The 17930-nt window shown below is 34.0% G+C and overlaps 1 protein-coding gene across 1 annotated transcript in view; it reads left to right on the top strand.

Moving 5' to 3' along the window:
* LOC140443512 (facilitated trehalose transporter Tret1-like) overlaps positions 1-16997 on the top strand; it is a 38534-nt gene extending 21537 nt beyond the window's left edge. The window contains exon 2 of the mRNA XM_072534823.1: positions 15355-16997. Coding sequence (XP_072390924.1) covers positions 15355-16736 — 1382 coding nt within the window. The 3' untranslated portion in view covers positions 16737-16997. The remainder of the gene's footprint in view (positions 1-15354) is intronic.
* The last annotated feature ends 933 nt before the right edge of the window (positions 16998-17930 follow it).

Genomic DNA, 17930 nt, shown 5'->3' with positions numbered 1-17930 from the left:
CTACACCGGAACGGAACATTGGTACATCGGATTCTCGATAATCGGAACAGGGACCACTAACGTGGTCCGTTCGTCTGGAACATCTGGGGGCGGATGCGTCGATGGGAATGACTGTAAAGTATACGAGGAGCCGATTAAATGGAGAATAAGCATGATGCAGGGTCAATCAATGACGGTGGAAAACCATTAAAGGAAGTCATTAAAGAAGCGATGGAAGGAAGCAAGATAGGGCGCCGAGATGTCAACAGGATGCCATACTGGTGGAATGCGGACATGGATGGAAGGCACTGAGGAACGAATGTATAGCAATGACAAGAAAGTTAACGAGAGCAAGGGGCAGAGCAGGGATCAACCCCGAGGTCATCAAGGAGATCAAGGAAAAGTAGCGCGCAAGGAAGAGGGAACTTTACAGGAAAATCCGTACAGAAAAAAGAAGGCACTGGAAGGAGCTGTGTAAAAAGCTAGATGAGAAAATCTGGGGTCAGGGATACAGGATCGCCATGAAGAAGTTCCATGCGTATCCTTCTTACGAAATACCTATGGACAAAAAGCTTGAGATAACACAAGAGCTCTTTCCGAACGGCAGATGGCATAGAGTATGGAGAGATGAGGGATCTAAGCGGACCGTACCCTTTACCATGGATGAACTTGTCGAGGCACTGGGTTTACTCAAGACGCGCAGGTTTCCCGGACGGGATCAGATACCACCTGAGGCGGTGAAGGCTCTAAAACGGGCTGAGCCTGCGTGGCTTCTGAAACACATGAATGTACTGCTGGAAATACAGACCTTTCCTGGGCCTTGGAGGACATCGAGGTTAGTACTGCTCCTCAAGGCTAGGAAAAAAATCACCCCATCTGTCTCCTTCCATGCATGTTATGAATACATTCAATAGGATGCAGTGGAACAAAGTAATGAAGGCAATAGAGGAGAGAGAATGTTCTGGTTACCTGATGAATGTGGTGGCGGAGTATCTGTCCGAGAGAAAGATTATGGTGGAGAAGGGCACGATCGTCGACGTGACGGCCAGGATCCCCCAGGGATCTGTCTTGTGCCGGACGCTATCTAACCTGGCATATGACGGGGTTATGAACCGTGAATACGGAGAGAATACAACACCATTCACATTTGCGGATGACCTTGCTGTACTGGTAGTGGCCCGGGATGATTCAGATCTTAAATACCTGGTTCGGAACGCAGGCGGCATCGTAAAGAACTGGATGACACACATTCTAAAACTTGCAGCAGAGAAAACCAAATCCATTATTCTAAAGGGGAGAAGGAACAGGCAAAGTGTGGAACTACAATGTGCGGGGGCAGTACTAACACTCAAGAAACACGTTAAGTACCCAGAACTGACGTTGCACCAAAATAGAAAATGGGAGAAGCACGTGCCGAAAGTGTCCTGAAAGGCTGCGAATAGTGCGGCTGCGTTGGGGAGGGTAATGCCCAATATTGGAGTACCCAAATCCAAAAGAAGGAGGGCCTTACACGGTGTTGTGCAGTAGATCGTTGGACCATTGGAATTTCTCTGTTTGAACTTTAATTAATTATTACGTAACACTTGTGTCTGAATGTGGTGTCGCATTGCCACGCATGAGAACAAAGTCGTTTTCTACAAAGTATGAATATGACACAACGTGGTTGGGTGAAATCATTCCATTGATAATCCAGTCTATACCATTAATAGTCCCTATCAATTACTAAGGGACTAAGAAAATTACAATTTATAATTTTTTATAACTTTATCATAATAATAAAACATCAAATAAAGTGAAGCACTCTTATAGCAAACTTAATTATTGTTACATATTACAAAATAATATACCTAGTACTCAAAAAATGAAATTGTAACGTTATAAACGTCACATCTCTATTAATTTATATTTAAATAATTATTTCATTTTAATTTGTTTATTAATTTATTAATTTCTTTATCTTCAGTTTAATTTTTACTATTTTTCACAAAATAGTTGGCGCCCACAAAATGTTTTTTCTTTTCTTCCTCTGTCTTTATTTTCTCTCTTTCTGTCCCATAGAATAAATATTTGCCCTCTCACTTTTGTTCGACAGACTATTCTGTTCCGTGTTGACTGACAAGCTAGTTTCATGATATCTATAGCAACATTCTATGACATCTGTGCTAACTTCATTCAGTCTCCCACTTTCTGTCAAAACAACTTTTCTGTAGTGGGATTATTTTTTGCCTCTTTTTGAAATTTATAAAAGAAGGCAAAAATTATTCTAAGACTCATTTTTATGGTCTACAAATTCTCTTGGGTTTATTGGTTTATTGAACATATCAAAACCTTATTGGTTTATTGGACATTTTATTGGATTCATTGAATTTATTGGAAATATTGGTTTATCAACAACTGAATTGACCAGATTGAATTGATTGGCCACATTCAATTTTACTAATCAGGACATACAGCCACGTGTGACTACAGCTCTCTCTTCAGAAGCCACAACTTCTAATTGGAGGACCCAACAGCTAGAACACACAAGCAGCCCATCGAAGCAATAAGTAACACTTATTAACTGTTAAGCTTTGGCAGGGTTAATTATTGTTTTTTTATTCATTTAACCCTTAAATGCCCAATCGGGGTCACTATGGGACCCCAGACATACATTTTTGGCTATAATATCTTTATTTGAAACATTTGGCAACCGCGCAATCAGGTATTTGTGTGGACGTGTCTCCTACGTTTTCTGTTAGTATACCACGAACATTCGTGAGGTGCAGTGGTCTGTAAGAGAGATTTAGATAAGTGATCTCGCTGTGACCCCGATTGGGCATTTAGAGGCACCAGAATATTTTTATTATTTTTAACATTTTTCGTCAGTTTACATTGAAAAATGGACCGTAAGAGAATGAAAATGACAATAAGCGACCAAGAACATGAAAAAATTATCCGAAATATAGAAGAAGGGATATCAGACTCCGATTTCGACTATGAGATTACCGACGAATCAGATAGCGAAGAGCAAGATGTTTTTGAGGAAAATGTTTCGGAAACTGAGGACAATTTAGAAGTCAACAGTGACGAGGAATCAGATGCAGAACCTACCGAAGTGGACGATAATATTAGTGAGGTTAGTGGTCCAACATATACATCCAAATCTGGAATGCAGTGGAATAGCCTACCTTTCGTGAGATCCAAGAGGCAACAAAAAAATATTATAAATGTACATCCAGGCTTAACAAACTATAGTAAAAATTCCAACACGTTTTTAGACTATTTCAATTTATTTTTGACCGAAGAGATGAAGAATGTCATATGCCTTCATACTAATGAAGAAGCTGTTAGGCGTTATCAAGAGTGGAACGAAAAACATCCGAATAACAAAAAAGAGTGGACGGTACTTACCAACAATGAACTGGATAGCTTTTTAGGAACACTTATCAAAGCTGGTGCTTTAAGGTGTGGGAAAGAATCGACACGAGAGATATGGTCTACAGACACCTCAATACGCCGGTCATTTTTTACAGCCGCATTCGCTAGGAACCGATTTGAAGAATTATTGAGTTTCTTGAGGTTTGATGACAAAGTGACCAGGGTGGAGCGGAAGGAACAGGATAAGTTAGCGGCGATACGAGTAATTTGGGACATGTTCGTCTGTAACTGTGACAAAGCCTTTGAACCACACGAACATATAACCGTTGACGAACAGTTAGTGAGTTTTAGAGGAAAGTGTCCTTTTAGACAATATATAAAATCAAAACCTTGCCGCTATGGGATAAAAATTTGGGCTGCCGCGGATGTTAAAACATGTTATTTATCAAAACTTCAGGTGTACCTTGGAAAACTACCAGGTGGTAGAATAGAGAAAAATCAGGGATTTCGTGTTGTGAAAGATCTGGTGGAACCATATCATGGCAGTTGGAGAGGAATTACAACTGACAACTTTTTTACCAGTGTTCCTCTTGCTCAATATCTTTTATCTAAAAACCTTACTTTACTTGGGACCGTCCGCAAAAATAAACCTGATACACCACCACAACTAAGTTTGACAAAAAGACCTGCGAAGTCGTCAATATTTGCTTTTACTAAAGAATTAGCTATGGTTTCGTACATACCTAAAATACACAGGATGGTACATCTTCTTTCAAGTCAACACGATAGTGATATAATTTGTCAAGACTCTCAAAACAAACCCTTGATGATTTTAGACTATAATAATACCAAGGGTGGTGTTGATAATGCCGACAAACTGATTAGGGAATATTCCTGTAAAAGAAGAACTGCTCGTTGGCCATTCAGGCTCTTTATGAATATTATAGACATATGTGCACTAAATGCCTATATTTTATACATTGAAAAAAATCCTGATTGGAAGAAAAATAATTTTTCACAAAGACGTATTTTCCTGTTACAATTAGGGGCTGAGCTTGCTCGAAACAACATGGAAAAAAGAGCGAAATATATAAAACATAAAGCCTATGTAAAATCTGCTCTAAAAGATTGTGGCATACCAATGGTAAACCCAACTACCGAAGTTGCAACTCAATCCGTCCATTCAGCTAAGAAACGTGCTCGTTGTTACCAGTGTCCGCGAAACTGTGACAGAAAAGTGAATACCGTTTGCTCTTTTTGCAAAAAATTTATATGCCAGGTGCACAGAAAAGAAGAAAAAACTATTGTATGTAAAAATTGCAACTAAAAGTTATATGCTTATATTATTATTTAATTTTAATTTTGTTCCAATTGAAAATAATTTGTTTCTAGAAAAGCCGTTAATTTTGTATGAAAAATAAATAAAAATTATTCAAATATGCTTAAAATTATTTTTAACCGTGTTTTCCTTTTAGTCAGTGCTAAATGACGTTACTAAATTGAAAATTTTAGTGGGGTCCCTAGGAGACCCCACATGGGCATTTATGGTTATTTTCATATCACGGGCATTTAAGGGTTAAATAAATATGTTTGGTTAAAATTTGTCTTATTTGCTATCAACTGAGAACTCAGGTTCAATCGCTAGTTTAAGACAAGACGAACGCACTCTTGAGATACTGAGCTAGGCAAGGTATAGACGATAAGCTCCCATGGTTGATTGAGGTATTATTTTTACAATAGTATTTCAATTCTCTTTGATAGTCTCATCGTTACAAAATGCTTTATAATTTAATAGTTTACAACTTTGAAACGAATTCAGATTTCAAAATATGGGAAAAATTAATATAAAGCGAACGAATCATGCATGGATACACAATAATTTTAAATGACATCCGTACGTCGTCACAAGATATCTTAAGCTTATATTATAATTTTTTTCTCATATCATATGCATACATTTGGACGTGTATAATTATATCTTTGAATTTGGAATATGTATAAATTTGACTCAAAAAAATTTAATTTCCCATTCTTATTCCTTATTGATATTATGTATTTTTTTTTCAACTCATTGTTCGCAATGTTAAGGTAGGGAATTTATGGTCCGTGTTTTAATAGAGATAATACAATTGCGACGGTAATATGATAATTTATTCTGGTCATAATACCAGACTAGAGACATCAAACATATAATAAAGTGTATGCAAGATCATATTTTACGTGATAAATTGATATACTTAAATTGTGTATACGTGTAAATTAATAGGAATTTTAAAAATTAAAACAAATACAAAACATTCCAAAACAGCAAAAACAAATAATAATTATTGATTTATGGCATGGAAGTAAATTTAATCTCCATTCATATTTAAATTACTAAGCTAATATTTTTTTGTCAGAATTTGTCAGAACATTTGTGAGATCGTAAACTCGAAATTTTAATATGCATTATTTTTGTAATATTTTGGATTAGTTTTAAGTTTTGTCATCCTTTAATAGAGTAAATCTAACTACAACTGATATAATGATAACAAAAGTCATAACCATTAATTTAGGAATTATACATATATATGCTCTAAAACTACACTTCTCAAAATACCCTAATTTCAAAAACTAAATAGTTTCGTAGATCAATTATAAAGACCCGTTTATGTTCATTTAAAAAAGTTAATAATGGTGTTAAAGATATTGTTATATATTTGCCACGATAATCCTAATGTATTTTTTAAAAAGGGATGAAAATAGATTTTATTGAGTAATTGGACCAAGGTCTACGTCTTTGAAAATAAATTCTTCTTTCAAATACATATATAGAGGATACCCATATCTTTCAATTCCATGGCAGTACTTTTGTCAAATCATGATTTTTTAGAATTGTAATTCTTATCTATAGTTAACTTCGCACTAAATCTGTTTTCACCTCTTCTAGTCTCGTATCATTGTCCTCGTGTAAAGGCGGGCCACTCAAGTAGAATACCATCATGGCTTCTTCTGCTTGTCGTAAAAGACGACTAAATAAAGCAGCTCTCCGCTATCCACTACCCAAATTCCTAATCGGTCCCTATGTGATAGCAAAAGCTCCCAACCATCATACGACACCCACCCCTACCCATCATACACGTCCTGATACCCAAACCTATATCCGGGGAGAAAACCTCCACTAATACAAAAACCAGTGGAAAAAACCACTGAGAACAAATGGATATGCATAGGATATGCGACTATGCATCATTCTAATATATCGCCACCCCAACCTCAAGGTGTAACACCATCGTGGAAAGAAAAATGGAAGAATATTAAATAAAAAAGAAAGTAAGTTTAGCGGAGGAGAGTCTATGGAGGATATAGGCTAAGAGAGGCTAGCGGGAATACCGGAAGAGAAAGAAAGAGACAGTCGGGAGAAGAAAAATGACGAACCAAAGGAGAAGAACGCATGGGAAAACGAGGACATAGGTGAAACAGTGAAGGATAATGACATTAGAAAAGAAACGGGGGATAGTAATGACGAGAGTGAATGTACGACCAACATTAACAGAGAAAAGAAAAGGAAATCGCACTGAGAAAAAGACATAGGAGCTGGTGGAAATAAGAATGAAAGTAAAATCAATTTAAAAAGAAGTGAAACAGAGAAAGGAATGTCAAAAATGAAGGAATGCATCGACAAGCTAGTGAACCTACAAAGGCGGTTGCAAATACGAAGAATGAGATCAAGTAGGGAGTCGCACAGGTACGGCAGATTTGGTGTGAAATGGAAAGAAACACTAGAGAGTTAATGTATAGTGCTACAGAACGCAAACAAAAATAACTGTAGCAACAACTACGAGGTGCGTAGGGACACAGGTAAAAGTAAATTTTGAAGAGGACCCAGAATTACAAAAAAAAAAAGGATTAAGGAACTACATAAAAAATGGAGACGGCAGAAAACACCGAGGAAATAAGTGAAGTATTAGATCAAGAATGGAGTAGATTTATGTTAAAGTCTGTGAAAAAGGAATTTTGGAGGCACCGGACGATGTGGCAATCTTGGTAACAGGGGATGCTGCTGACGCAAGAGTGAAAGGGGATTTTAGTGCAAGGTACCCAGACCTCCCCGGTTTATACGTGGAATAAGATAAAAATTGAGGAATTGGGACTATGTGTCAAATAACATGAATAGTAGAGGAAAATGGGAGAGAGAGGACATCAAAACAATTTGTCCACAAAAGCTAAAACAAAGGAGACAGGGAAAACCAATGGCTGTTAAATTTCTGGCAGCAGCCAGGAAGCTATTCGACCGTATGGAAAAAATGGATAGAGAAAAGATAGGGATAGCAGCACCAGTAGCACTACGAGTGGAAAAATCAAGAAAAGTGTTAGAGGGGGCAGCAAGAGAAAAGAAGATAACGGCAACGATATACGGCAAAACGTTTAAGAAAAGGCAAATAGTAGCCACAGAAAAGAAAGGGATGGTAATCATCACAAAACCGAAGGACAAGCCCTATGCTGAACTTGTAAAAGAGTTAAGAGAAGAGCTAGGAGAAAGAAAGGATGTCGTCATAAACAAGAATAGACAAACCAGACAAGAAGGTGTGGTCCTGAAATTAGATGGAGGCAGAAAAATGGCGGAACAAGTCAGGGACATGGATGGCCTAATCACAGAAAAAGACATCGTCGAATCGGTAGAAAAATTTGCAGGTAGGGAGGAAGCATGTGAAGTAGTTGAAAAAATAAGGACAAACAGGGGAGAAACTAGAATTTGTTATGTCGAGGTGAATGAGGACATAGCAAAAGATTTTTAGTGGCAGAAAGAATAAAGATCGAACATGAAAATGCATGAGCTAGAACTGGCTGCGGGTAAGAGCGAGGCTATAGTTCTCAAGGGACCAAGGAAAAGGGGCGGGATAACATTCGAATGTACAGGAAAGAGAGTGGTTCCAAAGAAATGCATAAGGTATTTAGGGATGACTCTTAGTCAAAACTGAAAGTGGAAGGAGCACGTAAAGGTAGTGACTCAAAGAGCTGCGGTGAGATCCACCGCGTTGGAGGGATCATGCCCAACATCGGAGGGCCCAAAATTGAGAAAAGGAAGGCCCTTCATTTTGTTGTGCAATCGATCGTCCTCTACGCTGTGCCTGTCTGGAGTACTGCAGTTTTAACAAAGGCGTACAGAATGCAGCTTACCCGAGCAGATAGAAAGAGTCTATTGCGGGTGACGTGCGCATACAGAACAGTCCTTGCCAAGGCGTTGGAAGTTATCACCGGATGTATTCCGATGCATGTGCTAGTAAAGGAAAGAGGAAGAATATACGAGAAAAGAAATGAAGACATAGCAACAGAACGTTTAAAAAAAGAAGAAAGAAAGAGGTCCATAATGGTGTGGCAAGAGGAATGGCACGAGATGAGGAGGGTGGCACAGTGGACGAAGTCGTTGATTCCTACTCTCAGAAGATGGATGGATTGCGAGTACCAGCGTTTGGATTACTTCCTGACGCAGATGCTCAAAGGACATGGTTGCTTCAAGGCATACCTTTACAGATTTGGAAAAGCAGAAATATCGAAATATATATATATAGTATTGTGAAATATTGGACATTGTCTCACACACTCTATTGGTATGCGATAGATGGATAGGTGATTGCTTGAGAGAGAGAGTTAGTAAGTAGGGTGCAATCAGTCACGGAACTGGTGGAGGAGATGCTTAGGTCGTCAGAGCGGTGGAGAGAAGTTCATAGATATGTGAGGAGAACATTGGAGAGAAAGAAATAAAAAGAAAGGCAACCCGAAGGAAGGCAGGGTACCCAGGAGCAAGCTAGAAGATAAGGCAGAATGAGAAGGGGTGAAATTGAACATGAACAGGGAGGAACAGAGGGAGATAGTGAGTAGATAGAATGCGTAAAAATTGTGCGTGAATGAGAGATCGGGTGAATGTCGTGCCGATGTTGAGTCCCAATCAGGGCGATCCTACACTTAAACAACAACGTAAAAATCAAAAAGGGAATTGTAAAATCACTATATATGGTTCTGAAGCTATTTTGTTGTGGCACCTTAATGCAATTCGCTATTTTTGATGGGAATAAGGTAGAATTATTTTACTTTAAGATTAAGTTTATTCACAGATTATTAATTATGGACGGAAAATCCACTCTGGAAATCGTTCTCAAAATACGTTTTGTTTTGTATTTTGTTCGTAATTGTTCGTTTTGTAATTCGTTTGTTTTGTATTTTGCGAACAATTTTCCTTGTGGAGTTTAAATAAAACTTTTGATAAATATTACTTAGGTGATAAAGAATCAGGACCAGTTATGCTGGAAATAAATAAAAAAAATAGTGACTTACTTTTAAAACGTTTGATCTCTAATTCCAAGAGATAACATCACAAAAATAGTCTGTAAATCAATGATCGTTTCGTCATACGGAGCAATGCTCCTACATTTTAAAACTTTTCTCCAAAAAGTTTCTCAATCAATGTACGGTTCACTTTGCGCCATATATGTTTATATACTGAACTTGAGTCGAAAAAAAAAAAAACTAAACTGGTGAATCGATATATGGATTCCAATGCGATAAAGGGTTAATATTGGTTCCAGAAATAGTTTTTTTCTTTTGTCTATAAATATCCTATTGCCTCTCTTTTTTATGGTCATATAATATTGTCTATTTTAATATTTATTAATAAATGTTCGGATAAATTCCCACGGTCAGATAAATGATAATCACTAAGTTCTCGGGAAGAAATGCTTTGAGAATTTATTGCTCGACGTTTCGGCACCCATTTTGGAGCCATTTTCAAGATGGATACGGTTCCGTTCGAGTTTGGGGTCTCAATCTGCCTACTCCTCTCACTCGTGACATACCAGTATCGTGTTCTATATAAATACAAGAAGCGTCAAACGGCACTGAGGTCTCAATCTGCCTACTCCCTAGTGTCGAGTGACGACTGGTTTAGTCTTAGCTTTAGATTTAATTGTACTAACCGCGGAAATCTTTCGAAATATATATATATATATATATATATATATATATATATATATATATATATATATATATATATATACATATATATATATATACATATATATATATATATATATATATATATATATATATATATATATATATATATATATATATATATATAGTAAACTCTTAAATATTGGGGAAATCTGCAAGAAAGACTCTAATGAGGATGAATTGTTTCGCCGAACGTTTTCGCCAAAGAGAATTAATTTGGCTTCTTCAGGGCAATAATAATTAATTTTCATTAACTAAAAAAGATAACATTCCCTTGCTTTTCTTAGATACATCTTAATAAGATATTATTACAATAATACATGAACAATATAATATAATTTAAAAAGAAAATCTAAAATAATATTTCCCTATACTGGGATTTAACTTCATTCGGTTTTACCAATGAACCTTAACGACATAAAGATTCAAAAGAACTACTTGAATTGTCATCTCAATAAGCGTCGTTGAGAGACTCGAGATATCAAGAACCTTGATCAGCGTTTGCACTGGAAGCGTTACTAGGAGACTTGGTACAACTGGGTGCACAGAAAAATATAAAGGAAATAATAATAATGAGAAATGATAAGGAATATACCAATTCCTAATGAAACACAAAAGGATCCAAAATGTTTTAAAGAAAAAGCTATAAAAGTTTGCGTAGTAAAAGACAAACAAAATATAGCAGATTGAAAATTAAGAAGAGTTATAATTAACTTAGACAAGGTTGTATACTTTCACCTATATTATTTAATCTATATTCAGAGGAAATATTTAGTGAAGCCTTGGAAAAATGCGAACATGGAATACTTCTAAATGGAGAACGTCTAAACAACATCCGTTATGCAGACGACACCGTTATTTTTGCAGACAGTTTGAACAGTTTACAGCAACTAATAAACAAAGTAAATGAAGTAAGTGAAAGATTTGGACTTCAAGTAAATATAACAAAAACTAAATTTATGATCATCAGCAAAAATAAAGTTAGAGACGCTCAACTACTTATCAATAATAGACCAGTGGACCGAGTAAAACAGTATAACTATCTTGGAACAACAGTAAATGAACAATGGGATCACTCACAGGAAATAAAATGTAGAATAGAGAAGGCTAGGAGTGCATTCAATAACATGGCCAAACTCTTTAAAAGCCACAATCTTAATCTGGAGATAAAAGTAAGGCTCCTACGATGTTATATCTTCTCAATATTGTATTACGGAGTTGAATCCTGGACACTAACTGAAGCAATGGAGAAAAAACTTGAAGCCTTCGAGATGTGGCTGTACAGGCGAATTCTAAGGATATCATGGACAGACAAGATAACCAACGAGACCGTATTACGAAGAGTGGGCAAAGAAAGAGAGGTGATGTATACCATTAAAAGGAGAAAGTTGGAATATCTCGGACATATAATGAGAAACAGCACTAAATACAGATTACTGAAGGTAATCCTACAGGGTAAAGTATTCGGAAAGCGAGGAATTGGGAGAAGGAGAATATCATGGTTAAAGAACCTGAGGAAATGGTTCTCCACAACAACAACGAATCTATTTAAAGCATCAGTCAATAAAATAATTATAGCCAGAATGATTGCCAATATTCGGAACGAATAGGCACTGAAAGAAGAAGAATAATTAACTCACTAAGGTGAATGACAATGGGACCAGATATAAATTGACATTAAAACGCGAATTAAGCAATTATATAAAGGGATACGTAATACAAAATAAAGAAGCTAAAACAATAGCCAAATCATTGGGAGCCAATTTCATTTTGAGGTATGGAGTACCCAGAAAAATAGTAACAGACTTAGACACAAAGTTTATGGCAAGAATATTTAAAGAAAAATACGCATTGCTTCAAATAGTCACTTATCTCTACAGCGTATCACCATGAGACAATTGGAGCTTTAGAGAATACTTATAATAATTACTTATAATAAGAGCACCCACAGTCATCAATCTCCCATTCAATTTTAACCCAAAGACTCAGACCCTCATTATACGAGAGCTTTTGTTTCTTACATCAAAGGCGTTACTGACAAAATCGCAAAAATTCTTAAATCAAGAGGAAAAAAGTCAATATCCAATGTCCAATCCAGGTCAAAGCCTTCAACAAAAATTTTCATCTCTTGTCCGATCAATCAAAAACAACATTCCAAATGAACATACGGGGTTTATGAATATATAGTATTTATTAAAATTCCATTTCTGTTCGCAATTCAGATTCAATTTCAGCTGTATCACATATGTATTATTTGAAATACATATTGGACCACAATGTTCGCAATGAGTCATGAAATATGTAATGTCTATTATTTTGTGTAACAAATATGCAGAATACATCATCAAAACAACACTGCAGAACAGAAAAATGAGTTCTAATAAAATTAATAGATTAATCATACTGAATAATATCCGTTACGATGATGACACCGTAATCCTGGAAGAAAGCGTAAAACACCTATAGGGGCATTGCAATCAACACGTCAAGAATTCAAAATTATTTATCTTGTACCTAATAATATGATCATAATAATAATAAGCACTAATAATATGATCATAACAGAAAATATTTACATAAACGGAACAGCTTTGGCCAATGTGAGCAGTTACATATACTGATAAATATTATTAATTTGCTTATTCAAACAACAATGATTATTAAAAATAAATCAAGTTTTATAAGACACCTTGAGCCTCGCTATCTATGTCATTTAAACTATAAGTGTCGCTGAACTCGAATGATATAAAAATATAATTTATAAAAATGTATACGACAATCCATTTAACAAAAATCATCCAACCGCTGCTGCTAGAAATGAATAATTTAAATGTTTGTTTAAAGGACATAATTTATAGACAAGAGTTAACCATAACGAGCTTTTTAATAAGTTTTAAAATAATGTCAAAAATAATTTTATTTCATAAAAATATATATAAGTACACTGGAAATTATTAATTAGTTGATACATTCTCTGTCGATATTTGTTGTAAATTGATGGTTTATTATTTTTATTTTACGTTGTTTTCCAGTTGTGTTAGTCTTTTTAGATCTTGTTATCATCATCGACATATTGATTTTGCTTTCAATCTTTCTTTATCTTCTTCTTCTTCAACTTTTTCTTTTTCAGCTCTCTTTCCCTCAACTTCTAACAGCTCCATCCTTCGTCCCACATAGTTCTCATCTCTACATTTGACGTGAACAAACCATTACACTCTTTGTTCCTAAACCTTTTTTGAGACTTTAAACTTAGAAAATATATATATCTATTTATAAGCAATTAATACAATAATATATATACTATATATATAATACAATATTTTTTATCGCTAAATATAATATATATATATATATATATAAATATATATATATATATATATATATATATATATATATATATATATATATATATATATATGTCTTCTTCATATTTATAAGAAATTATGCTCATTCATTGGCAGATTAATACTTCTATGAAAGGTTGTCACTCCATCTTTTGCGAGGTCTTGCGAGACCGCACGTGTCTCCTCTATTCTGCTTATGTGTTATTACATTTTCTTCCAATGTCTTCACTATTCTTTCGATCTCTGAATGTATTTTTGTAATTATTCTCAGTACTCTCTCTCTGCCGTTTCCAGTAGCGTTTGTGTTGTAGCTATGTCGGGTTTTGTTTCTGAGGTATATATTATTATTGGTCTTACACTGGCTTTATAAATTCTTTACCTGATCGCAGTGTTAATATGTCTGTTTCGTCATATAATGATATTGAGGTATCCTGTCAGTCTATTTGCTTTTTGTACTTGATCTCTCACTTCTTTGTCCAGGTCTCCATAGCTGGACAGTGTAATTTCAAGATTATTTCCATTACTTGTTCAATACTGATGCCATTAGTTTCTATTTTACATCTGATTTGTTCTTTGCTGATTACTATTGTTTTAGTTCTTTGAGATGAAAGTATCATATTAAATTCTTTTACTCTTATGTTAACTCTGTGGACCAGAATTTTAATATATATGTAATATATATATATATATATATATATATATATATATATATATATATATATGAAATTGAAAATATTATTCAAGTAATTAGTTTTTATATTTTCACGTGATTTTGCTAGCCATGAACAAATGGACAGAAATATAGTTAAAACACGATAACTATATACACTACTTGTTTACATTCTCAAAGGAATGACGCTTGTTGACATTGTATTTCCTAAATATAAAAATTTTATTACTGATTAAATAAATTAAATAAATATTTTACAACGAGAAAATAAATATCCGAAAAAATATTATTGTAATAAGATAATTCATAAATAGATTATCCTTTTGTCCAATTAAATTTAAAAATTGTTGAGTATGCCTAACGTAGCAAGAACATCAGGATTATATATTGTACATGAATTACAAGGTAGACGAACTAATTGCAATCTCTTTTCTTTTCTAATGCTGCAGTATAAAATCCAAAAGCAAAACGCGGTTTTAAATTAAAAATCGCGACGGAATAACATATACGTATATACGGCTGCCTTCTCTCTTATACATAAATTTTTTGTATATTTTATTTCTTTGTTGCGGGATAAACTGATATCTTCTACCTTTATTACCTGGCATTAACCTTGTTCTTGTTGTTTAAAACGTTCTAAACCTTTGCCATTCCTTTCCTCAGGTAGCTTAGCTTCCTCCGTGGATGTGTTAGTTGTTCCTCTGGAAACCTCAGAGTCGTGTTGACGTATATACAGTATACCTCCTGCCTTCCATCTTATACACATATTTTATTATATTTTATTTCTCTGTTGCGAACTATGCCGATACCTTCTAGCTTTATTTTACTAAAAACTCGCATTAACCTCTTTCTATTATATATATTATATATTATTATTATTATTCTATTATATATATATATATATATATATATATATATATATATATATATATATATATATATATATATATATATATATTGTTGTACTATAATTTTAGATACTATTTAATGATAACTAAATCTTTGTATTTTTAGGTACTCTCTTTGCAATTTCCGATGGAATGTGTTATGGGTGGACTGCTCCTATTATTCCATATCTCATAAGTCCTGACAGTCATATTAAAACTACAAAATTTGAAGCAGAATGGTTAGAAACCTGTTTGATGGTCGGCTCTTTCCTAGGATTGCCAATTACCATTTATCTAGTTGATAAAATAGGAAGAAAAAAATCTTTATTACTAGCTGCAAGTTTGTCACTTCTTTCATGGATATTAATAGCTTTGGCCCGAAATATGGCACTTTTATTCGTAGCTCGATTTATTTTTGGTGTGACGGCGAATACATCTTTTGTAGCAGCTCCAATATATGTAGCAGAAATCGCTGATCACAAGATACGAGGATTTTTGTCAAGTATTATTTATTTAAATATGCTTTTCGGACTTATATTAGTTTATAGTGTTGGTCCGTATCTACCCTTTTTTGTTGCACCCTTAATAGGTGTCACCGTTTTATTTATCGAATTATTGGTTTTTCCTTTTATGCCAGAGACACCATATTATTTGTTATATACAAATAAAAAAGATGAAGGTAAAAAATCTTTGGAATTCTTTAGGCCCGGTAAGAACATAGAACAGGAGCTGGCAGACATAACTAAAGCTGTTGCACGTCAAAAAACAGAAAAAGGAAGACTACTTGACCTATTTTTAGTAAAAGCAAATAGAAAAGCAATAACGATTATGGCCATTTTAGATGCGGGACAACACTTGTGTGCTATAAGTGTTATTTTAATGAACTTACATGTGATTTTAGAAGCTGCTGGGTCTATTTATATAAATTCATCTACAGCAGCTATAATTTTTGCTTTTTTTATGTTTTTGGCTGCATACGTATCCTCACTACAAGTTGACAAATACGGAAGAAGATGTCTTTTAATTGTATCTCTATTAACAACAGCGCTTTGTTTAGGTGCTCTAGCTATCTACTTTCATTTAAAGATGTTGGGATATGATGTCACAGCTGCCAGTTGGCTTCCTATTGTAGCTGTAATGTTATATGCTGCATGTTTTAAAGTGGGAATGGGAATTGTGCCAATTGTATTGACCGCTGAGATATTCTCTACAAGAATGAAAGCTATGGGAATGGCCATTTCTGATTTAATGTATGTAACAGGATCTATCGTCAGTCTTCAGCTTTACCAGTGGTTAACTCACTCATATGGGTTACACGTACCGTTTTACTTATTTACTTGTTGTAGTATTGTTATATGTATATTTACTTATGTATATATTCCTGAGACAAAAGGCAAGACTTTAGAAGAAATTCAGTATTTGTTAAAAGATGAACCAATGCCTCCTCAAAAAACTGACTCGTTGGTGAATTTAATTTCTAATGGTTCCAAATCATACAGCACATTTTAAAACATTGATGTAATTTTCGGTAAATGAACCATGACAGTTTATAGATCATTGTGATATATTGATAAATAATCTATATCTACGTAATATATTATGTTGCTTGTGTTTGTTATTGTGTTATAAAATTTTGCATTTAGTTTACATTTTTGGGTGAGAATTATTGTTGTATCATTATTTTATTATTTCATTAAACTTTCATTAAATATCCTAATTGAAAATTGTTTATGTGTATAATTTGTAATATATTTTTTATTTATACTCAAATTTTACCTGTCTTTTTCTTTACATTTGCTCTATGTTTCAGTCATCTTTATATTTCAGTTATTACAGTTTTTACAATTAACCACAAATTATTGTGATTGCAATGTATTTGTCACTTTTTTTTTCAGGTTGAAAAGTTATTTTAAAATACAAATTATTATGTCAAAATATTGGTTTATCTGTCATTGATGATTTTTTAGTAACATATAAAATTTTAATTTAAAGTCGTCAGTTCTGTACACTTCTACACTTCACTACAATTTTATCAAAATTTAAAGTTTTAACATACCCAAATGGAATGTATTTAATGATGATGGTGTTAAGTTGTTAGAAGAGACAGAGACATCAAAAATTAAAATGATAAAACCAAAAATCACGTTGTTCCCAAACGCCTCTTAGCGAAAAAAGCTTGAAAAAGGTCACCGAAGAATCAGGTTACAAATTGTGTTAAGAAATTGAGTAATAATAACGGTTATAGGTATATCCTTGTTTCACGATAAAGTAAGACTCAATATTTTTAGTCCAGAAACAGTAACACTACTTTTTGACTTTGCAACTTATAGATATTATACTTTTTTTGCTCACTGGAAACCTAAAAATATATTTATATGCTTTGTGTATCCCCACAAATGAAAATGACATTCTTTAGTCTACCAGCTGTTACTGAGGAAATTGGGATTAGGTATCATAATTGCAAAGCAATAACTAAGCAAGTAAAAATATTCAAGTCATATTGCATAGTCATGCACTGTTGGAGAGTGATTAACGTATGGACATTTATTATTTGTCTTGGATTTTGTTTTCACACGAAAATTATATTTTAATATTTGTTTGAAAAATATTACTATTCTTTAGAATAACAAATTTTAACATTTTTATTTAACTGTTGAAATCAATTCACTATTTTTTATAAATATGGATGAATTTATTCAAAAA

Source organism: Diabrotica undecimpunctata, chromosome 6 (genome assembly GCF_040954645.1).
Source record: "Diabrotica undecimpunctata isolate CICGRU chromosome 6, icDiaUnde3, whole genome shotgun sequence".
In the NCBI taxonomy this organism is placed as follows: Eukaryota; Metazoa; Arthropoda; class Insecta; order Coleoptera; family Chrysomelidae; genus Diabrotica; species Diabrotica undecimpunctata.
This window is presented reverse-complemented; position numbering and strand designations above follow the sequence as displayed.